Genomic DNA, 24,594 nt, shown 5'->3' with positions numbered 1-24,594 from the left:
GTACTAATTTTTTGGCAGCCTGGCTAGATTAGTTTTGGTATAAATTGTAAACTTTGATGAGGCTTTTTTTGTGTTGTTGGTGTGATGATGTGTAGGGGTATTAACGGGCCGAGCAGAGCCGGACTTTGATCTTAGAAGGCTAAGCCTATATTTAAATGTGTCAGTCTAATCACGCATGTTACCTGTTATGAATAATTATCGGTCTGTGGCCTAACTTAATTACAAAAAAATAAAAGCCTGATTTAACCTGTTTTAAAAAAAAAATAAGACAACAAAAATTTATCCAAACAGAATATACAATCATCAACACTAGTAATAAATATTCATAAATTCAATGTATATCCAAACAACATAATATAGAACAAAATCATTCAAAAAGTCTGTTTAACTAATAAAATGGGGTGAAATGGATTGAGGAGAGAGAGAAAGCTATTACAAGTAGTATAAAAAATATAAAATAAAAATTAATATACTAGGCTAGCCTGAAAGGCTCTAAGGCCGAACTTTTGAATTAGAGGCTGAAGCCTTTTTATTAAACGAGCTTTTATACAAGTTCAAGTTTGGTTCCAACAACCAATATTAGACATGTAAGCTCAGACCTTCACGAGCCGAGCCAAAAGTCCCTGGTTCATTTATCATCCCTAACGATAAGAGCTTTCTAATGTCTATGTTTGGAGACATTTTGTGCTTTTGTATGGAAAAATATCGGTTTATGAAACCCAATTGTAAGTAGGGGTGTAAATAGATTAGGCTAGGCTTTGATTTAAATAGGACAAGCCTGTGTAAAAAATATTGGATCTGGCCTGACTTGTTAACCTGTGTAGGCCCCGAGATACAAGCCTGGCCTGACCTATATTTAAAAAATAAAAAACCTAGGCCTATTAGCTTGTTTAATGCTATTAAATATTCAACAATTAAAAGAATAACTAAAATAATATTACTTTATTATTCAAATTTATTAAAATAATAATTTTATTTATTCTATTTAAAATAAATAATATAATATAGGCCAGCCTGTAGGCTTATAGACCCGATATATACAAAAAAAAGTCTTGGCCTATTTTCTAAATAGGTTTTTTTAAAAGCCTATGCCTATTCTATTTTACTATTTGTAACAGGTTAAGTCTGACCTAATATAGACTGAGCCATAGGTCCCTGTAGGTCAACCTAGTCCATTTACACCCCTAATTGTAAGGATATTGTTTATGGAAAATACACTTCTCTTGGTGCAAGGAAAAGTGTATTCTCATATCACTAATTGTTCATTAACTTTTCTGTGCCAAATTCTTTTTTTTATTTATAGGTGGTCCCACTACTTTTTTTTCATAGAAAATTTCAAACTTTTCCACATATGTAATTTCAAAAAAATAATATAATATAATATTTCTTTCTTTATTTTTTTTTAAGAAGTATCGGAATGAATTCCTTAAATTTGTACATGGTCACATATGGACAAAATCACATTGTACATTAAATATAATTTTTGGGTGCACTACTTTCTTAGACTTAAAAAGTTACTATTAGTTTTAAAAAAAAAAAAAACTAATAGCTACTCAAAGAGGTAATCAGAATATTATTACCAAACAGTGATAGCTCAGCTGGTGCATTAAAGTTGAGCAGTGGAAAGAAAAAAGACTTCAGTTTGATCCACAGATGCTACTTTTGAGAGGAGTTTAAAATCTTTATATCTGACTTGCCTCATACTCCAAATTAATCTCTTAGTCAGCTCAAAGAGTCGAAGCTTGTGAGGATACCAGGGAAAACCTACTCGCCTTAAAGAAGTAATTATGATATGTTTAAAAAAAAAAAAAATTACTATTACCCCTTTCTATGTTTTCCAGCGTCTACTCAGATTTTAAGTTCTTTACGTATCAAACAAAAATCATCAAAAATATTATCCTTATACGTACCAATTCAACCTTGCCCATGCAAGAATTATTCAATAAAGCTGTACAATAATTACTAATGTTTACATCTAACTTTGTAATCCGCCAAGACAATTCCTTAAAAAAAATTTATTTTTTTTCTTTAAATTACATATTATACTAAATGTTACAGACAATAATAAAGTTACAGATTTGTACTATTTTGTCTATAACTTTTATTATTCAGTCTGTAATTTTTAAAAAACTAATATAGTATTTCCTTTTTCTAAAGAAGTATCGAAATGAATCACTTGAGTTGTTTGTACATGGTCATATATGGACAAATTCACATATAATTATTGTACATTATATATCATTTTTAGTTCTACTACTCTCATAGATTTGAAGAGTTACAATTGCCTCTTTTCATGTTGTCCACCAGTGTCTACTCAGATTTTAAGTTCTTGACGTATCAAACGAAAATCATCACTATCGTTCATTATCCTTATACGTACCAATTCACCTCTTCCCATGCAAGAATTAATCAATTTTTTGATTATTCAACCTATGTGAGTAGCGGGAAGATATTATATCATAACTTAAAGTGACATGAACATGACATCGTAACTTTACAAAGGAATTGAACCACATGGGACTATGGTCCACCAGAAGCATATTGCAGGTTAGCAAGCAATCGAACTTTCGCTAACCAAAAAGTACAAAGAAGTTGCATTCAGAGAGCAACAGATATTTTAGCCTCCCTTCAAAATATCGAAAATACCATTAGGTGAATACAAATTCATCACTGTCATTCACACCTGGACAAATGGACTAGAAACAGTATAGTATAAGAACAAAAGCAGTATACCATTGTGTTATTTTCCAAAGGTCTTTGGTTTAATATGCTCCCAATTATGTGATTTGGTTATACATCATCCCAAGATGTTGCCCCAAGGCAACTGTAGTTGATTAGTGCATTGTTTTATTTTAGGAGATATTTGGTTGAGGAGAGATTTTTTATTATCCGGAAACCCCGATTTTTGGAAATATGATGAGAAAGTGAGTTTATTAAGAATGTTATCAAAAAGTTATTTGGTAGGCTAAAATATTTTCAGAAATATTAGGTTAATTTTCTTGATGCTATGTTTGGTTGATACAAATTTCGCATCTAATTTTTCATTTATCCATGAAACTCATAATACCAACCTCTGGGTGATATTTTTCAATAGTATTTTGGTGTAGGTTTTACACAACGGATTCCCGAGAAAATAACTTTCTTGAAAAAAAATTCTTAAACTGGCTACCAAACATGGTCTTCTAGGAAATCCACCATAATTTTTAAGTATCTAAACAGATTCTCGTACCAAACACCCTTTTCTCCTATCACGTGAAATAACTTATCTCTTGTGATTCAAAAACAATGTCATTTTGAGGTTGGGAAAAAAGTGATTTTACAAATCTAATTTATTTTGAGGCTATGTTAATCTTTATCATCATTATTTCTTTTTCCCCCAACTCCAAAACGATGACCTTTTTGGGATAACAGGATAAACATTAAACCCCTTATTTTATGGGTGAAAAAGGAAGCCACCATTTAGAAACGGGTTATGTTACTGTATGACTTGCAATTTCGACAAATTATTTTGGAGTAACATACAACAGAGTCCTATATATTTCACAGTTTCAAAATGTGTACAACTATACAACAACTACATTTGTAGGACAGCCACATCATATGACCGAAATAATAGTCAGTATACAAATTCATATACCAACATGTATGTAATAAAGGTTGCAGCTGTCAATACTTGCGAGAACCTTGAAGAGGCACTGATGTATATATCTTTGCATCTTTTCATTTTGATGTGGCTTTGGTTGAGTGAATAGAATTACAACACAAATAAGAGGCTGGCTAAGTGTTAACAATGACGCTAAAATTCACCTTACAGGAATATACAAAGTTATATATGGTGAACTCATATATAACATCAATGGCTTCAGCTAAATGATGTCAAAATGCATACCCTAACTTATACTCTACAGTGCTGGCATAATAGACAACTCTTAAACTGTCAGGAACCTGTCTGCAATGGGAGAAAAGACTCTTGCTTACCTTTGACGAAGATTGCAAGCTCTGTTGGTGCAACCACTAATCTTAACCACTTCTGTAGCTCTTCACCCTCAACTTTCTCCTTTTCTGAAGAATAAGCACTATTAGAACACCATGTTTAAGGCGAAATGGCGTGGTTCAACATCTTCAGTATCAATATACATGATGGAAGCAAACGATGTTAACATCCCAAGTTCATTAAAATCCCTTCACATGACCAATGTATTGATTTATAAGTTCAGGCTGGTGTGAAGTTCAAAACTCAAATCTATTCCCTACTTCTATTTGATTGGTTATGAAAGCCCAAAACCCAAGTCTACAATCTCATGAAACACCACATGCATTTACCGTGTATGGTAAAATGAACATTTCTCCACACCTCAAGCCCAAACAGCTCGTGTTAGGAGGTGCGCTACAATCATATCCAGATTTATGTACTTTAACGTTCATGCATACTTATCTTTTCATATTTTTAATAGCAAAGCCTTAACCTCAACATATCTATTACCCATTTGATTAAGTTGAAAGACATCACATGTATTCATTGCTAATGTTTGGCAATCATCACAGAACACTCCCTTAAATCACCCAACATTAAAAATAGATAGTACAATTATTACCTTCCAAATAAGCACCAAGCCCCTCCAAAACAGTAGGATTAGCTCGTATAATGGAAAGTGCTACAGCCAGTGCAGACTGCAATAATGTTTGCACCTCTCTTTGAACAAGATCAACAAGATGTCCCTGTTGAGGTTAGACTAAAATCAGCATATGGAAGAAATTGAAAAGGAATAAAAAGTTAACGAATTGTAGGACCTGATCCCTTCCCCAAGGAGATGCTCCCCCAGACTCATCAATTCCACCACTAGAAAGAGTGGCTATTGACACAGGGCCTATGGTCTGATTAAGACCATACTCAGCTATAGCCTTGTATGCCATGTCAGTTGCTCGTCGTATGTCATCAAGTGCACCTGTCGACACTCGACCAGAATAAACAACTTCTTCAGCTGCACGTCCTCCGAGAAGGGTCACCAGGCGACCATACAACTCATCGATGAATAACAAGTATCTATCCTCATTTGTTGGAGGAGTGTATGTAAAGCCCAAAGCCCCTCCTGACCTTGGCAATATGCTTAGTTTCTGACAACATACACAAGATATTAAGGCATGGAATCATCCTTAAATCATATAATGACAAAAGATGAAAAACAGAGATTTCCAAGATACAGCTTATATATGGAAATTATACAAGTAGGCTGCAACTTCTAAAGAGAAATTTTAACAATTGCGGGTGAAAGTAGTCATTCACTAATAATATGATAATCTATAAACAAAACGAAGCACAGCCTACAGTATATAAGATGCTTTGCTTGCAGAAGTCTCTTATCTCAGACTTCTCTTGTTTGTATTATGAATATTACCCATAAGAAATTTATACATTCACCAACCGTACTTTCATTTTCCAACATCAATGATACAAAAATGAATAAGTTAACCACCTCATCTCCACCCCCCCCCCAAAAAAAAAAAAAAACAACAACACAAAACAACCAATAAATTAAGAATCCCAAAAGCAGAGCCTATATGAACTCAAAATTATCAACCATAAGAGTAATTTTTAACATAAATACAGCTTATAGCAAGTGAATTCTAAAAATTCAAGTAGACAAGTACATGTCATACAAGCTCAATCCGCATAACTGTAATGGCAGTGGCATCTGTAGCAAATAATAGAAAGTCTTCAATGGTTTACCTCAACACGTGGCTGTCCAGAAAGAAGCTTTGCAACTGCAGTACCTACTACTGCATGACCAGCCTCATGTCGTGCAACTACACCCTTCTCATTTCCTTGCAACTTGGCAGTCTTCTTCTCTATGCCCTAAAACAAGTAATTTGGTTTATATTCACCACAACTGATTGCAAAAATGAAATTTTCAATTTTACATTTTGTCATTTGACAGTTAGAAAAATCTGACCAAACTACATCTGTAAACTGTAAAGTGTATAAACAATTAAATTCATTAAGAAACATTCAAGTGTATTAAAAGAACTGACGGTCTAGAGTCTGGTCATGTTAGTTGTTAATGGAATACAAGTTAGAAAATCAGACAAATAGGCAAATACTGCTTTTATCCATTCGATACTTCCGATGTCCAACTGTTCCAGTAAGGTACAATACACCAACTAATTTGAGTCAATTACAGAGCAACATGAGTGAGTGTGACTTACAGCTATTGATCTTTCTACAGCGTGGATGAAATCAATTTTCTCCACCACAACTTTATTTTGTCTTCCAGCCAGTAAAGCAGCCTCATTTACAAGGTTTGCAAGATCTGCTCTGTAACGATGTAACATGTGAAAGATCCAAATCCCAATCTCTATGTATTCAAAGAAAAGAAAAAAAGAGATTATTGAAAGACAAAAAAAACACAATTACCCCGTGAAACCCGTGGTCATACAAGCAATGTCACCAAGGACAACATCCTTGGCTAAAGGAAGTTCTTTCTTGGAGACATGAACTTTTAGGATGGCTTCTCTTCCAATCCTATCAGGAGTTTCCACCTAAGAAGAATTTGCGGGGAGTTTGTTAATATGCAAAGTAAAGTTTTTTTTTTTTTTTTTAATATCAGTATTAAAACCAAAAGAGGTAATGTATTAAAACTATAGAATGCAGACCATAACTACACGATCAAATCTTCCTGGACGGCGAAGTGCAGGGTCCAAGACATCTGATCTATTAGTAGCTCCAAGAACAATCACTGCAGAATTGCTGTCAAACCCATCCATCTCCTGCAATGCAACTTTAACAAATTAGCCTCAATGGGGTAGTTTTTTTTTCACAAAAAAAAAAAAAAAAAAAAAATCGCAAGAGACACATAATGTTAAAGGAATGCTAACCGTGAGCAACTGATTCAAGGTTTGCTCTCGTTCGTCATTGCTGACAATGCGAAATTTACCATCACGACTTTTAGCCACTGCATCTATCTGCATTCCAAAAGAAACTCTGATTGTTTTAATATTAAATAATTGATGTTGAACTGAATCATCCCACACAACAAGAGAATACAATATTTTAGACCTCATCAATAAATATTATGGATGGTGCTTCCTTTTTTGCCCTTGCAAAGAGATCTCTTACACGGGAGGCACCCATGCCAACATACAACTCTACAAACTCACTAGCGGAACAACTTATAAATGGCACATCAGCTTCCCCAGCCACAGCCTTCGCTAGTAGAGTCTTACCTGTCCCAGGAAGACCAACCTGTAGGATAAACCAGTAGAAAATAATCAACTATAAAATAATATTAAAAATCATCAAACCACACGATCTACTAGCTCAAAAAAGCAGAAAAGGCATAAGTGATTTATTCCTAGAACTACCTGTGCCATGCACCCAATTAGTAAAAAACAGTATCGGTCCAGTTTATTACAAGCTAATAATTACTTAAATATAAGAACTGCTCATATAACAACACAATAGGCAAATATGCTGAATTTTAGATCAAGAGATCCCCCATCAACATTTAACACATTTGACCCCTTCCAGGCAATTATCCACAACTACAACGAATTGGCTAACACAACATCATATGGTTTCATCCTAGGATCATGAGGACAATATTTATCAGATACCTCCAGCTTGAACTCACCAAGAGAACACCTCGAGGAGGACGAGCACCAAGTCTTATGTATTTGTCTGGATTTCGAAGAAATTCCTGGCAAGTGAACATCAGCATAATCAAAACTAATTCCCTGTATCACCAGAACTCAAAATAAAAATATAAGATTAAGCTGTACAATAAAAAGCCTCGAAAACACCCTGTATATTGTAATGCTAAAATGACAAGAAAGAGAGTCCAGCTTACCACAATCTCTTCTAACTCCTCTTTAGCCTCATCAACACCAGCAATATCAGCAAAAGTGATTGTTTCACCTTGTTCAGATGACTTAGTACCAGCAGAAGTTCCTGATTTGCGGTTCCGAATTTGACCAGCTGTATGCTGCACACAGGATACCATTTAGAAAAATGTACTGTTTTAAAGCTGTAGGAAACATAAGTTGAATAAGAAGGCCCAAAGTGTTAAGATGGACCAAGAATGCAAACTCACACCTGAGAGAAGCTAACAGGGAATCGATGGAGAAGCCCGGCAAGCACGGCAGCATAAAACATGGCTATCTGCAAATATGAGAATGAAGCCAGCATACCTTGTTATATATGGTATCTACCCCAACAACCTAGGAAATTTATAACCTATTAGAATAAGAAAATGAATATTTTGAACTAGGGGTGTATATAGGCTAGGTAGTCTATGAGGATCCTACAACTCATCCTATATTAGGTCAGGCCAGTATATCAGTTAAATAGAACAGGCTTAGGCCTTAAAAAAGCTCGTTTTAAAATACAAGTCATAGGCCTTCTTCTACAAAGCCTGGCCTATATACTTACATGCCGGCTTATATAATATTCTTTATTTTAAATAAAATAAAATTGTTTGAGAAATATGATATATAATATAAGACCATTAATGTGTTTTCACCTAACTGTTTAAGCTTTTGGGTTGAAATGGTTCTTTATACGGTATCAAAGCCTATGTGACCGTGTTATGAGTTCAATCATCACCACCCTCATTATATTAATACATAATTAAATATTGTGAAGTTTCTAAGCATAAGTAGATGGACCTATATATTGTCCACCTTTCAAACCAATGGCTTTCGTGTGAGGGGGTATGTTTAATAAATATGATATAAAATATAAGACCATTAATGTGCCTTCACCTAACAGTTTAAACTTTCGATTGAAATGGTTCTTTACAAAAATTATTATTTGATTAACTTTAAATAATAAAATAAAAGGGTTTGGTGTTTGTCATTTTAAATGACATAAGTTATGTCATTTTAGGAGAGAGATAAACACAAAAAAATAGAAATCATGGGAGAGAGAAAGTGGGTATTTTTTTAATTTAAAATTTAAATAAAAAAAAAATTGTGTCTATCTCTCTCTTAAAATGACATAACTTTATGTCATTTACAATGACAAATACTTTTCTCTAAAATAATATTATTTTAGTTATTTTTTTCTAAATCTTGATAGGTTTTGAAGGCATGGTAGGCATAAATAGATTAGCAGGTCTTGGCCAGGCCTTTTTATCTTTAAATATAGGTCAAGTCAAGCCTATCATTTAGTCTATACCAAGCTAATAAGTCAGGCCAATTTCAAAATATTTTACAAAGCTCACCCTATTTACACCCCTATTTTAAACCAAGGATACATTAAAGAAGATTCCTTGCAATTAATAAAAATGAATTAATAATATACATACTTTAACAAATCAAATGAACATACAAATGAGGGCTTGATATTTATTTCGCATTAATGTCATACTAGTGGGGAAAAAAAAGTAACCAGATCCCAAACTACAACATGGCATATTTAACAAATTTTAAAAGGTTTTTTGTTACTGTGTGCAGATTCACCTCATGAAGGCACTAAAAAAATTAGCTTCTATTAAACAATCAAAGTATTCTATTCTTCAGGAAATTATTACTTCAAATTGGGTATTATGTCCTTCTGAAAATTATCCTTCTTAAATAGCATAAGGTTTTATAAGGGATGGGGGCTGCATCCAAGTTTCTAATGGCCACTCACGAAGTAGGAAATACTTAAGTTCATTGCCTCTAGTCCCGCTCCTTCATCATAGCTATTGATATTGAGCATTCTCAGAGTTTTAAAGAATTGATTAAAAGATTTCGTAGTCTGAGAAAGAACCATAATTCTTAATCCTCTTTAAGGTAAACAAAGTTTATTCAAATAAATGAACATACTGCAATGAGAACAGTAAACTTCAGATCACCAGCCTACTCCCAAACATAAGGTAAAAGGGCTAAAAGTACGGTGACACCCTTGATTATCCATTTTCAGCATCAAACTCCTCACACTTCAAAGTAAATTCAGTTGAGATATAACTTATATCAAAAAAATTCAGCACCAAACTAATAAAGCTAGATTGCTAGTTAAGTTATCAACTTCATATAGCTCTAAAATCACACACAAATGCTGCAACATGCTTACCAGTGCAGAGTTAAAGAACCCACCAGAACGTCTATCTGGGGATCCAAACTCCACCTCATTATCCAGCATCTTTTCATAAGGAGTTCTGATATCACCTGGCCTTGTGGTAGTGTAAACTATCCTCTTGGTTGGGGCAATACTCTTCACCAAAGACTCTGATTCCTGCAACCTACTACTACTACTCCCTGAAACTTCACCATCATGGCTGGTTCCAACACCAGCCTTCAACTTGAACATGATGTGGACCCCATCAACCTCCACCTTCTGCACCTGGTTACTGTTGATTCTACTCAAGAACTCACTGTAAGGCACACTCACAAACGTTGTCGGAGCCCTAGGATCCGACCCGGGTAGCCGAATCCCGGGTCGGAGCAACCGCATAACGAAAACCATAATCCCCAATTGCAAAAGCAAAACCCCAATTTGCTGCGCCTGAACTATCGGCTGCCACCGCCGCCGCCACCAACCACCCCTTCCCTGCTTCTCCCTCTTCCGGTCCGAACCGGAGCTCGGAGAACCGGCATCATCGACCTCCTGACCGTCGCCGGTTTTTTTCTCACCGGAACCCGCGGCCGAATCGTTCTCTCTGGTTGAACCACATACCCATCTTCTGGGTCCATGGCCCTTCCACAAACCGAACATCTGTGAATCGTTGTACGAAATTGGACATCGTAAATGATACGAAATGGGAGTAGAACGACAGGGACTGTTGTTGTGGAGAAGGGAAACCCTAGAATTTGTGCCGGAAAATCGAAATGGCCATTGTTGGTGATAATTGAGATAGGTTTTACATTTGGTGTGGGTTAAGGGAGATAGATAGTGATAGTGATATTGATAGTTACAGTGATACTCCAAGGTTGACATTAGAGAGACCCAGAAAGGAAAAATCGAAACTTGAATGTGGGGTTTGGTGTTATTGGATTGCAGAGTAGCATCAATGGTGGCTGAGGAAGAGAGAGAACGAAGAGAGACAAGGTGATGCCGCAGCGAATCAGAGCCGTCGGATTAAGCAAGAAGCCGGAATATTTCAGCCGTCGATTTCTGGTTTCGTTACACTCGTGTAATCGTGTTTGTTTTGTTTTTTCTCTTTCAGTTTTTTTTATCCATTAGTTTGTTGCAATTTGATACCCATGCTCCATGCACTACACGGGATTACGTGTTTCAGAATGATTCTTTCAAGGAATCGGTGTTTATCATGTTATATAAATTAATTTTATCTTCTCTACGTATATTTTCAGAGAAATATATTTTAAGAGAAATACAAGGGTCATGTTATATGAAAAATTTTCACTTTCCTACACACTTAATATAGCTTGGGACTCATTTCAACTTTTTTTGCTTTTTTACTATACAATGGAGCCCACAGTGTTTTTGTGTCTGTAACATGACACAAATGGTGTCATGTTACATAACAAACTATTATCCCATATTTTAATTATTTCAGAAATATCAATCTCTTCTTTTAAATAAAAAGTTTTGTTCTTTCTTCCTTTTAAAGAATAAAAATAAAAGAAAAATATTATCTCATTCTAAAATAAAAATATTCCATTGGTCCAAGATTTACAATGATCTACGTGCGCTCATACTCATACAAGTCTAAAGTTTGATAGGAATTGAAATAAACATATATACATGTAATTTAGTTGGTATTAGGGAATTGAGCAGATCGCTGAATGCCACAAATGGCCCAACGCCACAGTGGCCAATAGCCTAAGCCCAAGACCCTTAGCTACATCCACGTCAGCCCCACCAGTTCACCAGCACCCGAGGAAGTGCTATTTCCCAAGAGATACATCAACATATCTCATCTTGGGACCCCAACCCCTGGAGACTGCCCCAGACACCATAAGTGAAAACCGCCCCTCTTCGCGCGCTCACATCGCCAAGCGCAGGAGCTGCATCACTGCTATGATGACAATGTCAGCCTTCCCCAACGAATCTCAAAGAGAGTTGACCCCCGCTCACCAACCCCCAGAAGATGGACATCAAGATCTCTATATAAAGCCCCTCCATAGACAAGGAGGGCATCTTATGTATTGTTGTTGAATCCATTTACTTACGGTCTCACAAACACACACCCTAACCTCATTGTTATCTTCCTTGTAAACTTGGGACATTATCTTCCAGCTAGGTCATTACCTTACTTTGGAGATACAACCCATAAAGTGACTCAATCCCTTAAGAGAACATAGTGGGCTTATAGATTTCAACGGTACACATATATACATGTAATTTAGTTGGTATTAGGGAATTGAGCAGATAGAGGAGAAAGTATAAACATGTATTCGATCTTTTTTCAGTACTGTCTTCATATATTTAATATTTCTCAGTATTATTTTTAAGAGAGATTTAAAGTATTAATCATAGAATTCGTCCCAAATCAGACTAGTCACAAAATAATGAATCAATTAGAATATCTATGGAAAAAAAAATTGATTGGAAATATGTTGCAAATAGGGTCAAAGTTAACATTAAACCGAGATTAGTCACATAAATAAAAGGATAGAAAGCAAATAGTGATCTCTAAAAAAATAAATAAAATACGCTAATACTTTTAAATTACTTAACCAAAAAATTATTAGAAACGGAAGTTGAACTATACTTTAAAAATGAAGAAATGATATTCTTACAAATTATATCGACCCAATTTTATCTTTATAAACGGAAAATATATTGATATAAATAACGTGAATTATAAATACAATTTTGATCGTTCATAAAAATAAAAATAAAAAAACAAAAAGTGACATTAGAGAGACCACAGACTTGCCGCATCTTGGTTTTGACTTGTGATTATTTTCAACAAACAAATACCAATGGCCTTATTTATCGGCTTCAAATAATCTCCCTCACAATCCCATTACCTCATGTACTAAAACATGGTGCTCATTTACAATTTAGCAAAACTTGTTGCGCTTGTTGAAACTTGAAACTAATAGCCATTGGTGGAACAAAACATTGTTTCACCAATAACAAGCAATTTTACAACTATAATCTTAATGTTCTATGAGGACCAAGAAGCCTATTTGTTATTTGAAATACCATAACAGAAGTTGCTGTCATTCGCAGCTTAATGATATATTAAATTGGGTCTATTATATAGACCAAGATTTACAATTGATCAGGAAATCAGCTAAACCTAAGGAACAGAAAGCATAAATCAAGCTAATCTATTTACATCAGGAAATCAGCTAAACTTAAGGAACAGAAAGCATAAATCAAGCTAATCTATTTACATCAGGAAATCAGCTAAAACTAAGGAACAGAAAGCATAAATCAAGCTAATCTATTTTAATATACAAGGTAACAAACCGTGATAGTTACAATCAGGATCCTAACAAATTAATGCTACTCTAATACTCCCCCTCAAGGTGGAGCATGGAGGGAGGAGATGCCCAACTTGGAAGTCAAAAAATCGAATTGTTTGGATCCAAGTGCTTTGGTCATAATATCTGCGGGTTGAGAACTAGTGGGGATATGTTGAGTAGAAATAGTCTTGCTGAGAAGATAGTCCCGAACAAAATGGCAATCTAACTCGATATGCTTGGTACGCTCATGGAACACTGGATTAGAAGCAATATGAATAGCAGACTGACTGTCACAAAACAGTTGCATAGGGGCTGCATGAGGAATATCAAGAGAGCTGAGAAAAGACTTTAACCAAATAAGCTCAGAAGTCGCAGCTGCCATGGCACGGTATTCAGCTTCAGCAGAGGAGCGGGATATTGTGTTTTGCTTCTTGGTTTTCCAAGAAATAGGAGAATGTCCAAGAGTAACAAAATAACCAGTGACTGATTTTCGAGTCAAGGGACAACTAGCCCAATCCGAATCACAATAGGCACGAAGAAGAAGATCACTGTCAGATCGAAGAAGGAGTCCTTGGCCAGGATTGGACTTAATGTACCGAAGAACACGAATAGCCGCATCGTAATGTATCTGCATAGGATGCTGCAAAAACTGAGAAAGTGTGTGAACTGCATAACTAAGTTCTGGTCGTGTAATCGTGAGATATACAAGACGGCCAACAATACGTCTATAACGTTTAGGATCATCAAACGGAGGTCCTTCAGCAAGAGCAAGCTTGTGATTGGGATCCATAGGATAAGCAACCGGTTTACAACTTTGAAGTCCACATTCCTTAAGAATATCCAAAGCAAATTTGCGTTGAGTAAGAAACAAACCGGTCTTGCTTCGAGCAAATTCAATGCCAAGAAAATACTTGAGGGGACCAAGATCTTTGATTTTAAACCAGGTTTGTAAATGAGCTTTGACACGGTCACAGAGAGAAGGATCACTACCTGCCAACAAAATATCATCTACATAGACAAGTATAGCAACATAATGGGAACCAGTCGAGTAAGTGAACAACGTATAATCAGCACGAGACTGAACAAAGCCGAAACTGAGGAGAGAACTACGAAGCTTAGCAAACCAATTTCGTGGGGATTGCTTGAGACCATAAAGTGAACGTTGAAGCTTACAGGCGTGACCAGACTTGGTTTGGGAGAAACCGGGAGGAAAACGCATAAAGACTTCTTCATCCAAATCGCCATGGAGAAAGGCATTTTGAACATCCAGCTGAAAAATGCTCCATTTTCGAGCTACAGCTACAGATAAAAATGTACGCACACTTGTCATTTTAGCCACCGGTGCAAAAGTCTCAGTGTAATCTTCTCCTTCGATCTGATTGTTCCCAGCAATAACCAGACGCGCTTTATAGCGTTCAATGGTTCCATCAGAATTGTACTTGATGCGGTACACCCACTTACATGGAATAGCTTTCTTACCAGAAGGGAGAGGTTGAATTTGCCAAGTATGATTGGCTTCCAATGCATCAATTTCGGCTTGCATGGCTTTCTGCCAATGAGGATATTGCATAGCCTCTTTAAATGATTTGGGTTCCAGGTTACTATCCACGGCGGCAAGAAAAATCTGATGGTGCGAAGAAAATAATGCATTAGAAACATAATGATCAATGGAATATTGAATACCTGAGTCGATTGGAGAAGTGGAGAGACGAGGAAAGGGTGTAGTCATTGTGTTGCATACATAATCCTTTAAATGAGATGGGGGACGTCTGGCACGCTGTTCACGAATATCTGCCACAGATGCAGTGTTGGGTTCTGTCAACGGAACCGGTGAACCAGGGACATCCGTGGATGAAGTAATAGAACCCGGAACTGGGGAGGACGAACTCCCCCTGTCATCAAGCTCCGCTGTGGGAGTATCAATAGCAGTAACAGGTGCCACATCATAATCGGTGAAGACAGCTTGTGGTGACGGTACATGGACAGAAGGTGCAGATGAAGTTGCAGCCAATGGAAAAATAGTTTCATGAAATAAAACATCACGAGAAACAAATATTTCATGAGTGGAGATATCCATGACCTTCCATCCTTTTTTGTTGAAAGGGTAGCCAACAAACACACACTTACGGGAGCGAAGAGCGAACTTGTCATGTGGTTTGGGTAAAACAGTAGTGTAACATAAACTCCCAAAGACCCGTAAGTGATCATACTTTGGTGGAGTGCCATGCAAAACTTCATAGGGACACTGACCACCAAGGAGTGGAGTCGGTGTCCTGTTGATGAGGTGAGCAGCGGTCAAGATGCATTCTCCCCAAAGAGATATAGGTAAGTGACCATCAAAACGCAAAGCACGAGCCACGTTGAGGATGTGACGATGACGACGTTCAACGCGTCCATTTTGCTGTGGGGTGTAAGTGCATGATAATTGATGATGAATACCGTAGGATGAGAGAGCCTCTTGGACTACAGATGACAAAAATTCAGTCCCATTATCACTCTGAATTCGCTTAACAGATGCATCATATTGGGTGCGAACCAAGTGGAGAAACCGAAGTAAACATGTGGAAGTTTCAGTTTTATTGCGCATCAAAAAAATCCAAACATGTCTACTAAAATCATCGACTACAGTTAAAAAATAGCGGGCACCAGTTGTAGATGCCATATGATATGGCCCCCATATATCACAGTGAAGTAAATCAAAAGGATGTAAACAACGTTTATTATTAATAGGAAAAGGACTTCGTGGTTGTTTGGCTTTACAACAAACGTCACAAGGAGCCAAATTATTTGCATTGGAAATAAAAGGTAACAAAGATAAATAACGGGAAGATGGATGTCCTAGACGACGATGCCATAGTGCTGCAGAATCTGACGTACTGGCAACATGAGCAGAAGCTGATGATGCACACAATATATACACCCCTTCTCGTTCAACACCCGTTCCAATCGTCCTCTTCTGCTTTAGGTCCTGTATCAAACAAACAGAATTAACAAACAATGCCAAGCAAGACTGGCGCAGAAGCTGAGATACAGAAATCAAATTACAAGCCAACGAAGGGACATAAAGAACATTGGAGAGATGAAGAGAAGAGCCCAAAGTAATGCTGCCACATTGCGTAGCAATATCATGAACTCCATTCGGCAGTCCCACAGAACAAGGAGAAATAGAATGCACATTGGATAGATAGGAGAGTGTGCCCGTCATGTGTTGGGATGCACCACTGTCGATGATCCAAGATGGGTGCAGGTAAAAGGGTGACTTAGAATCAGAAACCTTGAAGGTTTTAGGTGCGGAAGTCATGATGAAAAAAAAAAAAAAAATGAAGGCTTGTTGATCGTCAAGCTCTTGATACCATAACAGAAGTTGCTGTCATTCGCAGCTTAATGATATATTAAATTGGGTCTATTATATAGACCAAGATTTACAATTGATCAGGAAATCAGCTAAACCTAAGGAACAGAAAGCATAAATCAAGCTAATCTATTTACATCAGGAAATCAGCTAAACTTAAGGAACAGAAAGCATAAATCAAGCTAATCTATTTACATCAGGAAATCAGCTAAAACTAAGGAACAGAAAGCATAAATCAAGCTAATCTATTTTAATATACAAGGTAACAAACCGTGATAGTTACAATCAGGATCCTAACAAATTAATGCTACTCTAATATACCATTTTATCAAAGTTATTTCAATGTTTATAACCCAGTAATGATCAAATTCTTGCTTTTCTAGAAAAGGGTGTGAAGAACATTTATTCATGTATAAACTAACAAACGGTTAATACTAAATAGTGTACAGTATATTTTTTGTTCATTTGTGTGTGTGTGTGTGTTTGAATTATTTTATTTCATATTCAAAATAACTCATAATTAAAACTTTGCTAAATGAGATTTCAAAAAGAATAAAATAAAAAGCAAGTTAAAAATAGTATAAACTGTGTAATATTAATGAATGTGACTTTGACTATTGAAACTGATTTTTTTAATTTTTTATCCATTTTTTTCCCTTTGTGCAAAGTAAAACTCCTGAATATGAGGATCCTATGAAATTTTCAGCCAGACAAATAGTCTCCTTAAAAAAGACAAACTAAATTATCATTAGGTCACAATGGCTAACCATTTGTTGGGGAATATCAAACATTTGTTTGTTGCTGACCACCACCATTTGGGGAGCTAGTTGACCTTGTTTTTCTCTTTTACTCCTTTAGTTTTTCAATTTTCTGGATGGTTTCTATGAACCTATACCAAATCATATCAATGATGCATTTTGGTTATCCATCATTGTTCTCCTAGTCTGTTCTTCATCAGTTACATAACAGCTTCCTTTCAAAAGCCAAGTCTGAGTGTTCATATATCTTTTTTCCTTGGCTTAAAACCACATTTTCTTTATATATTTATTCAATGGGGTTGCATGTCACCTATGAATCACTGTGATGATTATGGTTACTTGTTTGAATCTAGTAATGAATAAAATGTCCACAGAGTTTGGTTGTGACTTGTGACAAAAACATTACACCACAAGCTTGGAAGCATTTTAGTTTGTTCTAAGAGACAAAGATGGGTTTGAATGTGAAGGACATTCAACTTCGTTTGTGCAAAGTGGTTCAGCTTTCATCTGAGTCTAGTTACACATTTCTACAAAAGCATCCATTGGTTTCAGGTGCTTTGTTGGTCTGCTTCATCCTATATATATTCCTCTCTTATATTTATAGCTTCTTTGTTTATATGTCCCCTTTTCTTTTGTGTGGTGCTATTTTTATAAGAATCTTTTGGAGTTCTGAGCAAACTCAGCTCAGATATGTCAAAAAGGAGAAGGAAAAAGGAGAGCAGAAAAGGGTTGAAACAAAGTGTCCAGAGATACCAAACAATGGAAGACAATTGCTTTATAAGTATCCATCACAGAATGCCACAAGTAGGAGGAGAAATTTTACAGGCAAGAAATGGGATGTATATGGTGGTTTAGAAGAAAAAGCCAAGGATTTATCAGCAGTTTTCCATAATGAGTTCACTAAAAGAACCACAGAGAAAGGAGAGAGTTCTTTGAATTATGGATTGTCAGCAAAAAGGTTTCAGGCTCCTAAAAGGCAAACCTTAAGATCTGAACCTTCAATGGTTGACCTTGTTGAGTATGGTGGTTCAGAGATAGATTCAGAAAAGATGGAGAATGGAGATGATGAGGATGAGGAAGAAGCACAAGAGGATAGGAACAAAGCTATTGAATGGACAGAAGATGATCAAAAAAACCTTATGGATCTTGGGGTTTCAGAGATGGAGAGAAACAGAAGGCTGGAGATTCTCATAGCCAGAAGAAGAGCAAGAAAACTATTGAAGCCACATCTTTATAATGGTCTAAATGATAAAAAATCAATTACACGAAGTCATATTGCACCAGTGCTTACCAGAAGAGGCAATCTTTTTGATTCTCCAAAGGACTTTGAAGGGTTTGATGACTTAGAAATGCCTGGTTCTGCCCCATCTATGATTCCAAAAAGTCCATATGATATTCCCTATGATCCTTCTGAGGAGAAACCCAACCTCACTGGAGACAGTTTCCTTCAAGAATTTACATGTCAACAGAAGGACATGCCATTCTGCAGACATGAAAGCTTCAGTTTAGGACCCCTTTTCCCATCAGAAACCAAACAAGATCATGAAGTTAGAGAGCCTTATTCCTCTAATAATGGGAGGAACAGGCCTGCATACTCAAGATTCAGAAGGATTCCAGGTGACAGCCACTTTCTCCTCCTCTCTCTCTCTCTCTCTCTCCCTCTCTCTCTCTCAGACTAAATAACAAAAGAGGAAAAATAAAACAAAACTCCCATTAAACTCCGACTAGCGAGGGTAAGGATGAGGGCAATCATTATACACAGCATTTTCCTTGCATGATTTTGCAAAGAGATTATTTCTCAAATTTGAATCTGTGACCTTTCAGTCACAAAGGAGGAGCTTTACCGCGGCTCCATGCTAGCCCAAAAAAGAAAAAGAAATAAAATAAAATTGATGATTATGAAACTGAATATGTTTTGCTAATGCAGATAAGGGAAATCATGACTGGCTAATTGACACGTTGAACTACAATGAAGGTGGTGAAAGTGGACTTCAAGCACCCAATTCACTAAGAAAAGGAGAGGAAACAACACAAGAAGAGGATGGAAAATGTAAAGCTGATATGGCTGAAGTGAAAGATGAGAAAGTGGAGAATGCTCATGAAACAAAATCCATGTCAGATCAGGCAAGTGATCCAAGCTTAGTTCCAAACATCTCAAATGTTCCAACAGCTAGAGTTCCAAGGTTTCCTACCCCTCATGAGAAGCTCCTCAAGTTACCATTTCCTACTACTACAAATGAATCTATGCTTGACACAATTCCATCTCTAGCTGATAAGAGACAAGAAAATATGTTTTTAACCGATAGGCGCCTTTGTCACACCCCAACATATTCCATAGCTTCTGATTTACAAGTGGAGGTTTCTGACGTTGGTTCACTAGCATCAACAGTTGATGAAGTTGGTGAAACCAATTCATCCACTGATAGAGAATCTGTAGAATATGATGGGGACATTGATAGAGATGTTAGTTCTGGCAGTGAAGAGTTGTGGGGAGCCTCCTTCCATGGAAGAGGAGAAGCGCATGGAGTTAGAAATGAGGAGGAAATTGCAGAAGTAAATAACAACTCAAAGGATATTGTTTCAACACTCCTTACTCTAAGACAAATAGATGAAGAAAATGTAGCTGATGTGAGCTCATTGTCCTCAAGATCTGATATGCCTGAAGATACTCCAACTTGTGCAATAAATAGTGCTCATAACATCTTTGGTTATATGAAATATACTGTGGGGGAAACTGAAGCGCCCCAATCTTCCCTTTCTTCTTATACTGTGGATCAGTTTCCTAATGAAATACAATCAGAACAACCGGAGGTGAGTTCTTTTGGTGCTATTTTGTAATAACATTAAGGGCGAGCCTTGGAGCAGCAGTAAAGTTGCTCCTTGTGACCAGAAAGTCACGGGTTCGAGTCTGGAAAACAGTCTCTTTGCAAAAATGTAAAGGTAAAACTGCATACAATTTATCCTCACCCCTACCCTCGCAAGTTGAGGAGCCTTCTACACCGGGTTTGCCCCTTTTTTATGTAGTAACATTGTCAGTTAGCCTAATTATCAGACAAATTAAAACTTAACTGGTTCAAAGAGTGAAATTATGATTTGTGAATTAATGTATGAACAAATTATATATGCCACTCTAAGTTTGCAAGATCAATCATTTCATTTTGATTGCTTCCTTCAATTAAAGGTGAAGTGCGGAGGACAAGAATATCCTTTCAAACAGTTAAACAGACATTTATTTGCAAGGGAATGGGACTATGATGTGAATTCATATATGAAGAAATTATGTCACTATATTTGCAAGTATCATTTCAGTTTGCTTGCTTGCTTACATAGAAGGTAATGAGGGGAGGACAAGAATATCCTTCTCATTTTTTACAACTTTTGTTGTTCAACAGGAATGGTCCAACATGTCAGAGAATTTAATAAATGAGGCACATGTTACCAATGATGTGAATAACTCAGCAGCCACAGAACAAGATAACACAGAGAACTCAAGAACTAATGAAGATCCTGGCATATCAGTTGTGAGGCAAGAATCAATTGATGAATCTTCTATCCACTCAATTTCATCATCACCAAGATCTGTATTACCAGAGAAGACCATAGCAGATGGAATTACATCATCAGCTTATGATCAAGAGATGAATATAGATGCTGAGCAATCTAACATGGAGGATATGACCCAAGAAACTTTAAATGGTGAACGTCCACCTGACATCTTGCCTCAAAATATTCAGTCTTTGATGGATGATACAAATGATGAATCACAAAATGTTGACCTCAATCATTCTCGGGTATGAATTCTGGGGGGGCAAAATGTTCATTTCTTTTTTATCCATATTATAAACTTCATAAATCAATTACATATATAAGAGCTTCAATAATAGTGGAGAACAAGGTTACTCCTATTCCTAAAGGCTTTGGTACATGATAATCAACTTACACTTCGATTATTCTTACACTCATTTTTAGTCATTAATCTCATTTGCACTTAATGACTTTAATATAAGTGAGATCAACCACTAATAATAGACTTATTAGACCTACACTTTTATATAGAGAGAGAGAATGATTATACTTACCATCTCTATTACGGTTAGATTGATTGAGGTATATATATAGGAATAGTTTATATTTATGAACTTTTTGTTTATAAATATTTATAAATTACACTATGTATTATGGGTACTACATGCAGTATGTACTACCCATCAGTGGCGGAGCCACATGGTTCTTATATGGTACCTTGGCACCAGCTGATTTTCAAAAATACAATATATTTTCTTTAAAAATTATGGTATAGCTTTGGTATTGGTTAGGTTTTTAAAAATAATACAACATTGGTACTAGTTAGATTTTACTAGTTGAGTCTTTTAGTACTGGTTGAATCTTGTCCCTGACTCCGCCACTGCAACCCGTAGTACATAGTGTAATTTGTAAGGGTTTGTAAACAAGAATTTTGTAAATATAAACCTACTCATATATATATATATATATATATATATATATATATATATATATATATATATGTGTGTGTAACTTCTATTGACCATATCTTTAACTAAGTTTTTCTTTGTGACACTGACCAGGAGCAGGCTAATCCCCCAGAGAATTCCACTGAAGAATCAAATATGTTTGGCAAGTTGAATGGTGAAGAAATCTGCGATAAGGAAGAGCAAGATAAGTTAAAGAATGACGAGAACAGTGAAGACAGTTCAAGACACCTAATTAGACAAGAGGCTACTGCAGAATCCACCACACTAATAAATGAGAGGACAACTATGGAAGTTATGAATGAGAAACCAAGAGACTCAGTGAATGATAAAGTAACATTTTTAATTCTTTAAGATTGATATATTTCTGTAAACTTATATTATATTTTAGCAGATTAGCTAATACACTTGCATTGTGTATTATTTTTAGCATACAGAGCTGGTTGAAGGTGATAAAAGTGACCAACCAGAAAATAGTAACATCCATGAGAACTTGCCACAACCAAGGGTCACTGAGCCAATAATTCCAAGCAAAGAAGCAAATGAGGGTCATGCAGAGGATTCATAAAGTGGTGCACCTTATCAAGTGCTAAAGCCTATACCACTCCTTGGAGTTGCACACCCTTGAAATTCATTGGCAAAAGAAAGTGAAGTTACATTATTTAGTTCTTCTCTCCATCGTTTAATGACTAAGTTTATCATGATGCTGAACTTGCCAAAATGAGAAGACTAATTAACACAAAGCTGAACATACACTATATAATGTGTTCTCCTTGCATGGATGCTGCACATGGGGTTACTTCTCCCCAGACCTTCAGAACATTGTTTTATTAGGCGCACTGCACATACACTATTACATGCACCACCTAGAAAGTTAGGTACAGAAAAAATATATATAGAACTATACAAAGTTTTCATTTCAAGTGGAGATCAAATTCCTTGTATCTCTTCTTTTTCTTTTTCTTTTTTATTTTTTATTTTTACTCTCTTCGTAGCCAGAGATTATCAGAACAAAGAACATAACCAGATCTACAATTTGTAGTCTATAATTCCCCACCTTCTAGTTATCTCCTTAATTTTAACTGTTGCTTTGTGTTCATATATGCTTGGTTTTGTATAAAAAGAATAGTGCTAGCTTATACTTATAACTTTTTTTTCTTACAAATTTGTCTATATATTCCGGGAAATATATACACTCACTAATATATTCTCCGGAATACATAAATATGGTTGAAAGAAAAAAATATTGTAAGTATAATTTTTCTTAAAAAAATATATACATGGCAAGCACAACTGAAAATATTTTTCCTCTTCCTCCTTAGGGAAGGGAAGTATTGATATTGTTATAAATCAAAACTATCATTGAGTTTTAATACTTTGAAGTTTTATGTTTAGTTAGTTGTTGACAATTTATTTATTAAGGATGACAATTGGTAGGGCAACAAATTTTTTTTAGTATATAAAATTAAAATCAAAACAGTATTTTATAAAGATGTTATATGACTCTATTTATAAAATATTTTGAAGTGATCTGTGCAGAGACCAAAATCTCATTACAATTTTGTTTCAAAAATAAAAACTCATTACAATTTTACTCCGAGAGAAATTTAAGGGCATGGTGATTCCACAATGAGTGTGTTTGTAACGAGAAAATTTAAGACTGTTTTAAGTCTTAAAATAAAAAAAAATAAAAAAATTGGTTGGCAAGTTATGATTTGATTTAAAAATTCCCTTGTTTTATTTATGCACATGTAGAAATCCAATAAAAATATATATATCTTAGAGGCTTTTACAATGTCATGAGTTTTTTTTTTTTGGTAATTTAAGGGCGCGTTTGGTGGACAGGATAGGATAAGGGTAGGATATGATATGGGGCTGATAAGGGCAGGATATGAAATAAGGCTGATAAGCCTATATTATGTCCTGTGTTTGATGAGCACCTGATTGGCAATCTGATAAGATTATGTAGAAAAAGAAAAGAGAAAGAAAAAACAAAATATAATGCAATAAATACAAATATATTGGGTAGTGTGGGGATACATTGGGTAGCGTGAGGATCTATTGGGTATCCAATATTGGTATCATATCATATTGAATCCTAACCCAACTCCCCCAATAGGATAAGAAATCATGTATTGGATAGGATAAAATGAGACAATAGAATAAGCTAATCATATCTTATTGACCCACCGAACAAGAGATCAAAGTAGGATATGATAAGTTATCATATCCTATCTTTTTTATCATGTACTCCAAACAGGCCTTAAATTACAAAGTACTTGTGAGGAGAGATGTGAATGCTTATTAAAGATTAATCTTATATTTTTTTTTAATTCTTCATCTGTTATTTGATTACTAGATTATAAAAGGCATATTTTTTAATATTATTTTCTCTATTCTCGCTATTCATTAATCTTACATTTAACAAATTTAACAAAAGTAGAGATACCTTATAATATTTTTCTGAAAAAATCCATTAAAAAAAAATTAAGTTGATTATTTGAATTGATGAGTTTATCATATTAGTTGCTAAATAACATACTATCATATTAGTTTATCATACGAAAGTGATTCTAGTAATGCAATAGCGATGCTCACCAAAGCTAGTGATACTGCTCGTGAGTCTCACTTGGTG

The 24,594-nt window shown here is 35.6% G+C and overlaps 2 protein-coding genes across 2 annotated transcripts in view; one reads left to right on the top strand and one right to left on the bottom strand.

Annotated features, from left to right (window-relative positions):
- Positions 1-11,137, bottom strand: part of LOC133302317 (phosphomethylpyrimidine synthase, chloroplastic) — a 34,003-nt gene extending 22,866 nt beyond the window's left edge. The window contains exons 1-9 of the mRNA XM_061502079.1: positions 10,052-11,137; positions 8,090-8,155; positions 7,845-7,979; positions 7,629-7,694; positions 7,055-7,240; positions 6,874-6,960; positions 6,652-6,765; positions 6,413-6,537; positions 6,205-6,313 (exon numbers count right to left, since the gene is read on the bottom strand). Coding sequence (XP_061358063.1) covers positions 6,205-6,313; positions 6,413-6,537; positions 6,652-6,765; positions 6,874-6,960; positions 7,055-7,240; positions 7,629-7,694; positions 7,845-7,979; positions 8,090-8,155; positions 10,052-10,915 — 1,752 coding nt within the window. The 5' untranslated portion in view covers positions 10,916-11,137. The remainder of the gene's footprint in view (positions 1-6,204; positions 6,314-6,412; positions 6,538-6,651; positions 6,766-6,873; positions 6,961-7,054; positions 7,241-7,628; positions 7,695-7,844; positions 7,980-8,089; positions 8,156-10,051) is intronic.
- A 6,781-nt stretch (positions 11,138-17,918) lies between these two features.
- On the top strand, positions 17,919-22,527 carry LOC133302300 (uncharacterized). The gene is made up of 5 exons (XM_061502058.1): positions 17,919-19,083; positions 19,391-20,280; positions 20,862-21,260; positions 22,056-22,292; positions 22,390-22,527. Exons 1-5 carry the CDS (start codon positions 17,919-17,921, stop codon positions 22,525-22,527), a joined length of 2,829 nt encoding a protein of 942 aa, XP_061358042.1.
- Positions 22,528-24,594: the final 2,067 nt, after the last annotated feature.

This window comes from Gastrolobium bilobum, unplaced genomic scaffold, assembly GCF_033153095.1.
Source record: "Gastrolobium bilobum isolate Gb01-03AN ecotype WA unplaced genomic scaffold, APGP_CSIRO_Gbil_v1 utg1301, whole genome shotgun sequence".
Lineage (NCBI taxonomy): Eukaryota > Viridiplantae > Streptophyta > Magnoliopsida > Fabales > Fabaceae > Gastrolobium > Gastrolobium bilobum.
The sequence above is the reverse complement of the archived record's forward strand: the minus strand, read 5'-3'. Positions and strand labels throughout refer to the sequence as shown.

Bases quoted from the DNA above. Each gene is read 5' to 3' on its own strand.
- LOC133302300 (XM_061502058.1), top strand. From the start codon at position 17,919: ATGGGTTTGAATGTGAAGGACATTCAACTTCGTTTGTGCAAAGTGGTT. The intron at 20,281-20,861 runs GTGAGTTCTTTT...GTTGTTCAACAG, and splicing joins TACAATCAGAACAACCGGAG to GAATGGTCCAACATGTCAGA. The intron at 22,293-22,389 runs GTAACATTTTTA...TATTATTTTTAG, and splicing joins GAGACTCAGTGAATGATAAA to CATACAGAGCTGGTTGAAGG.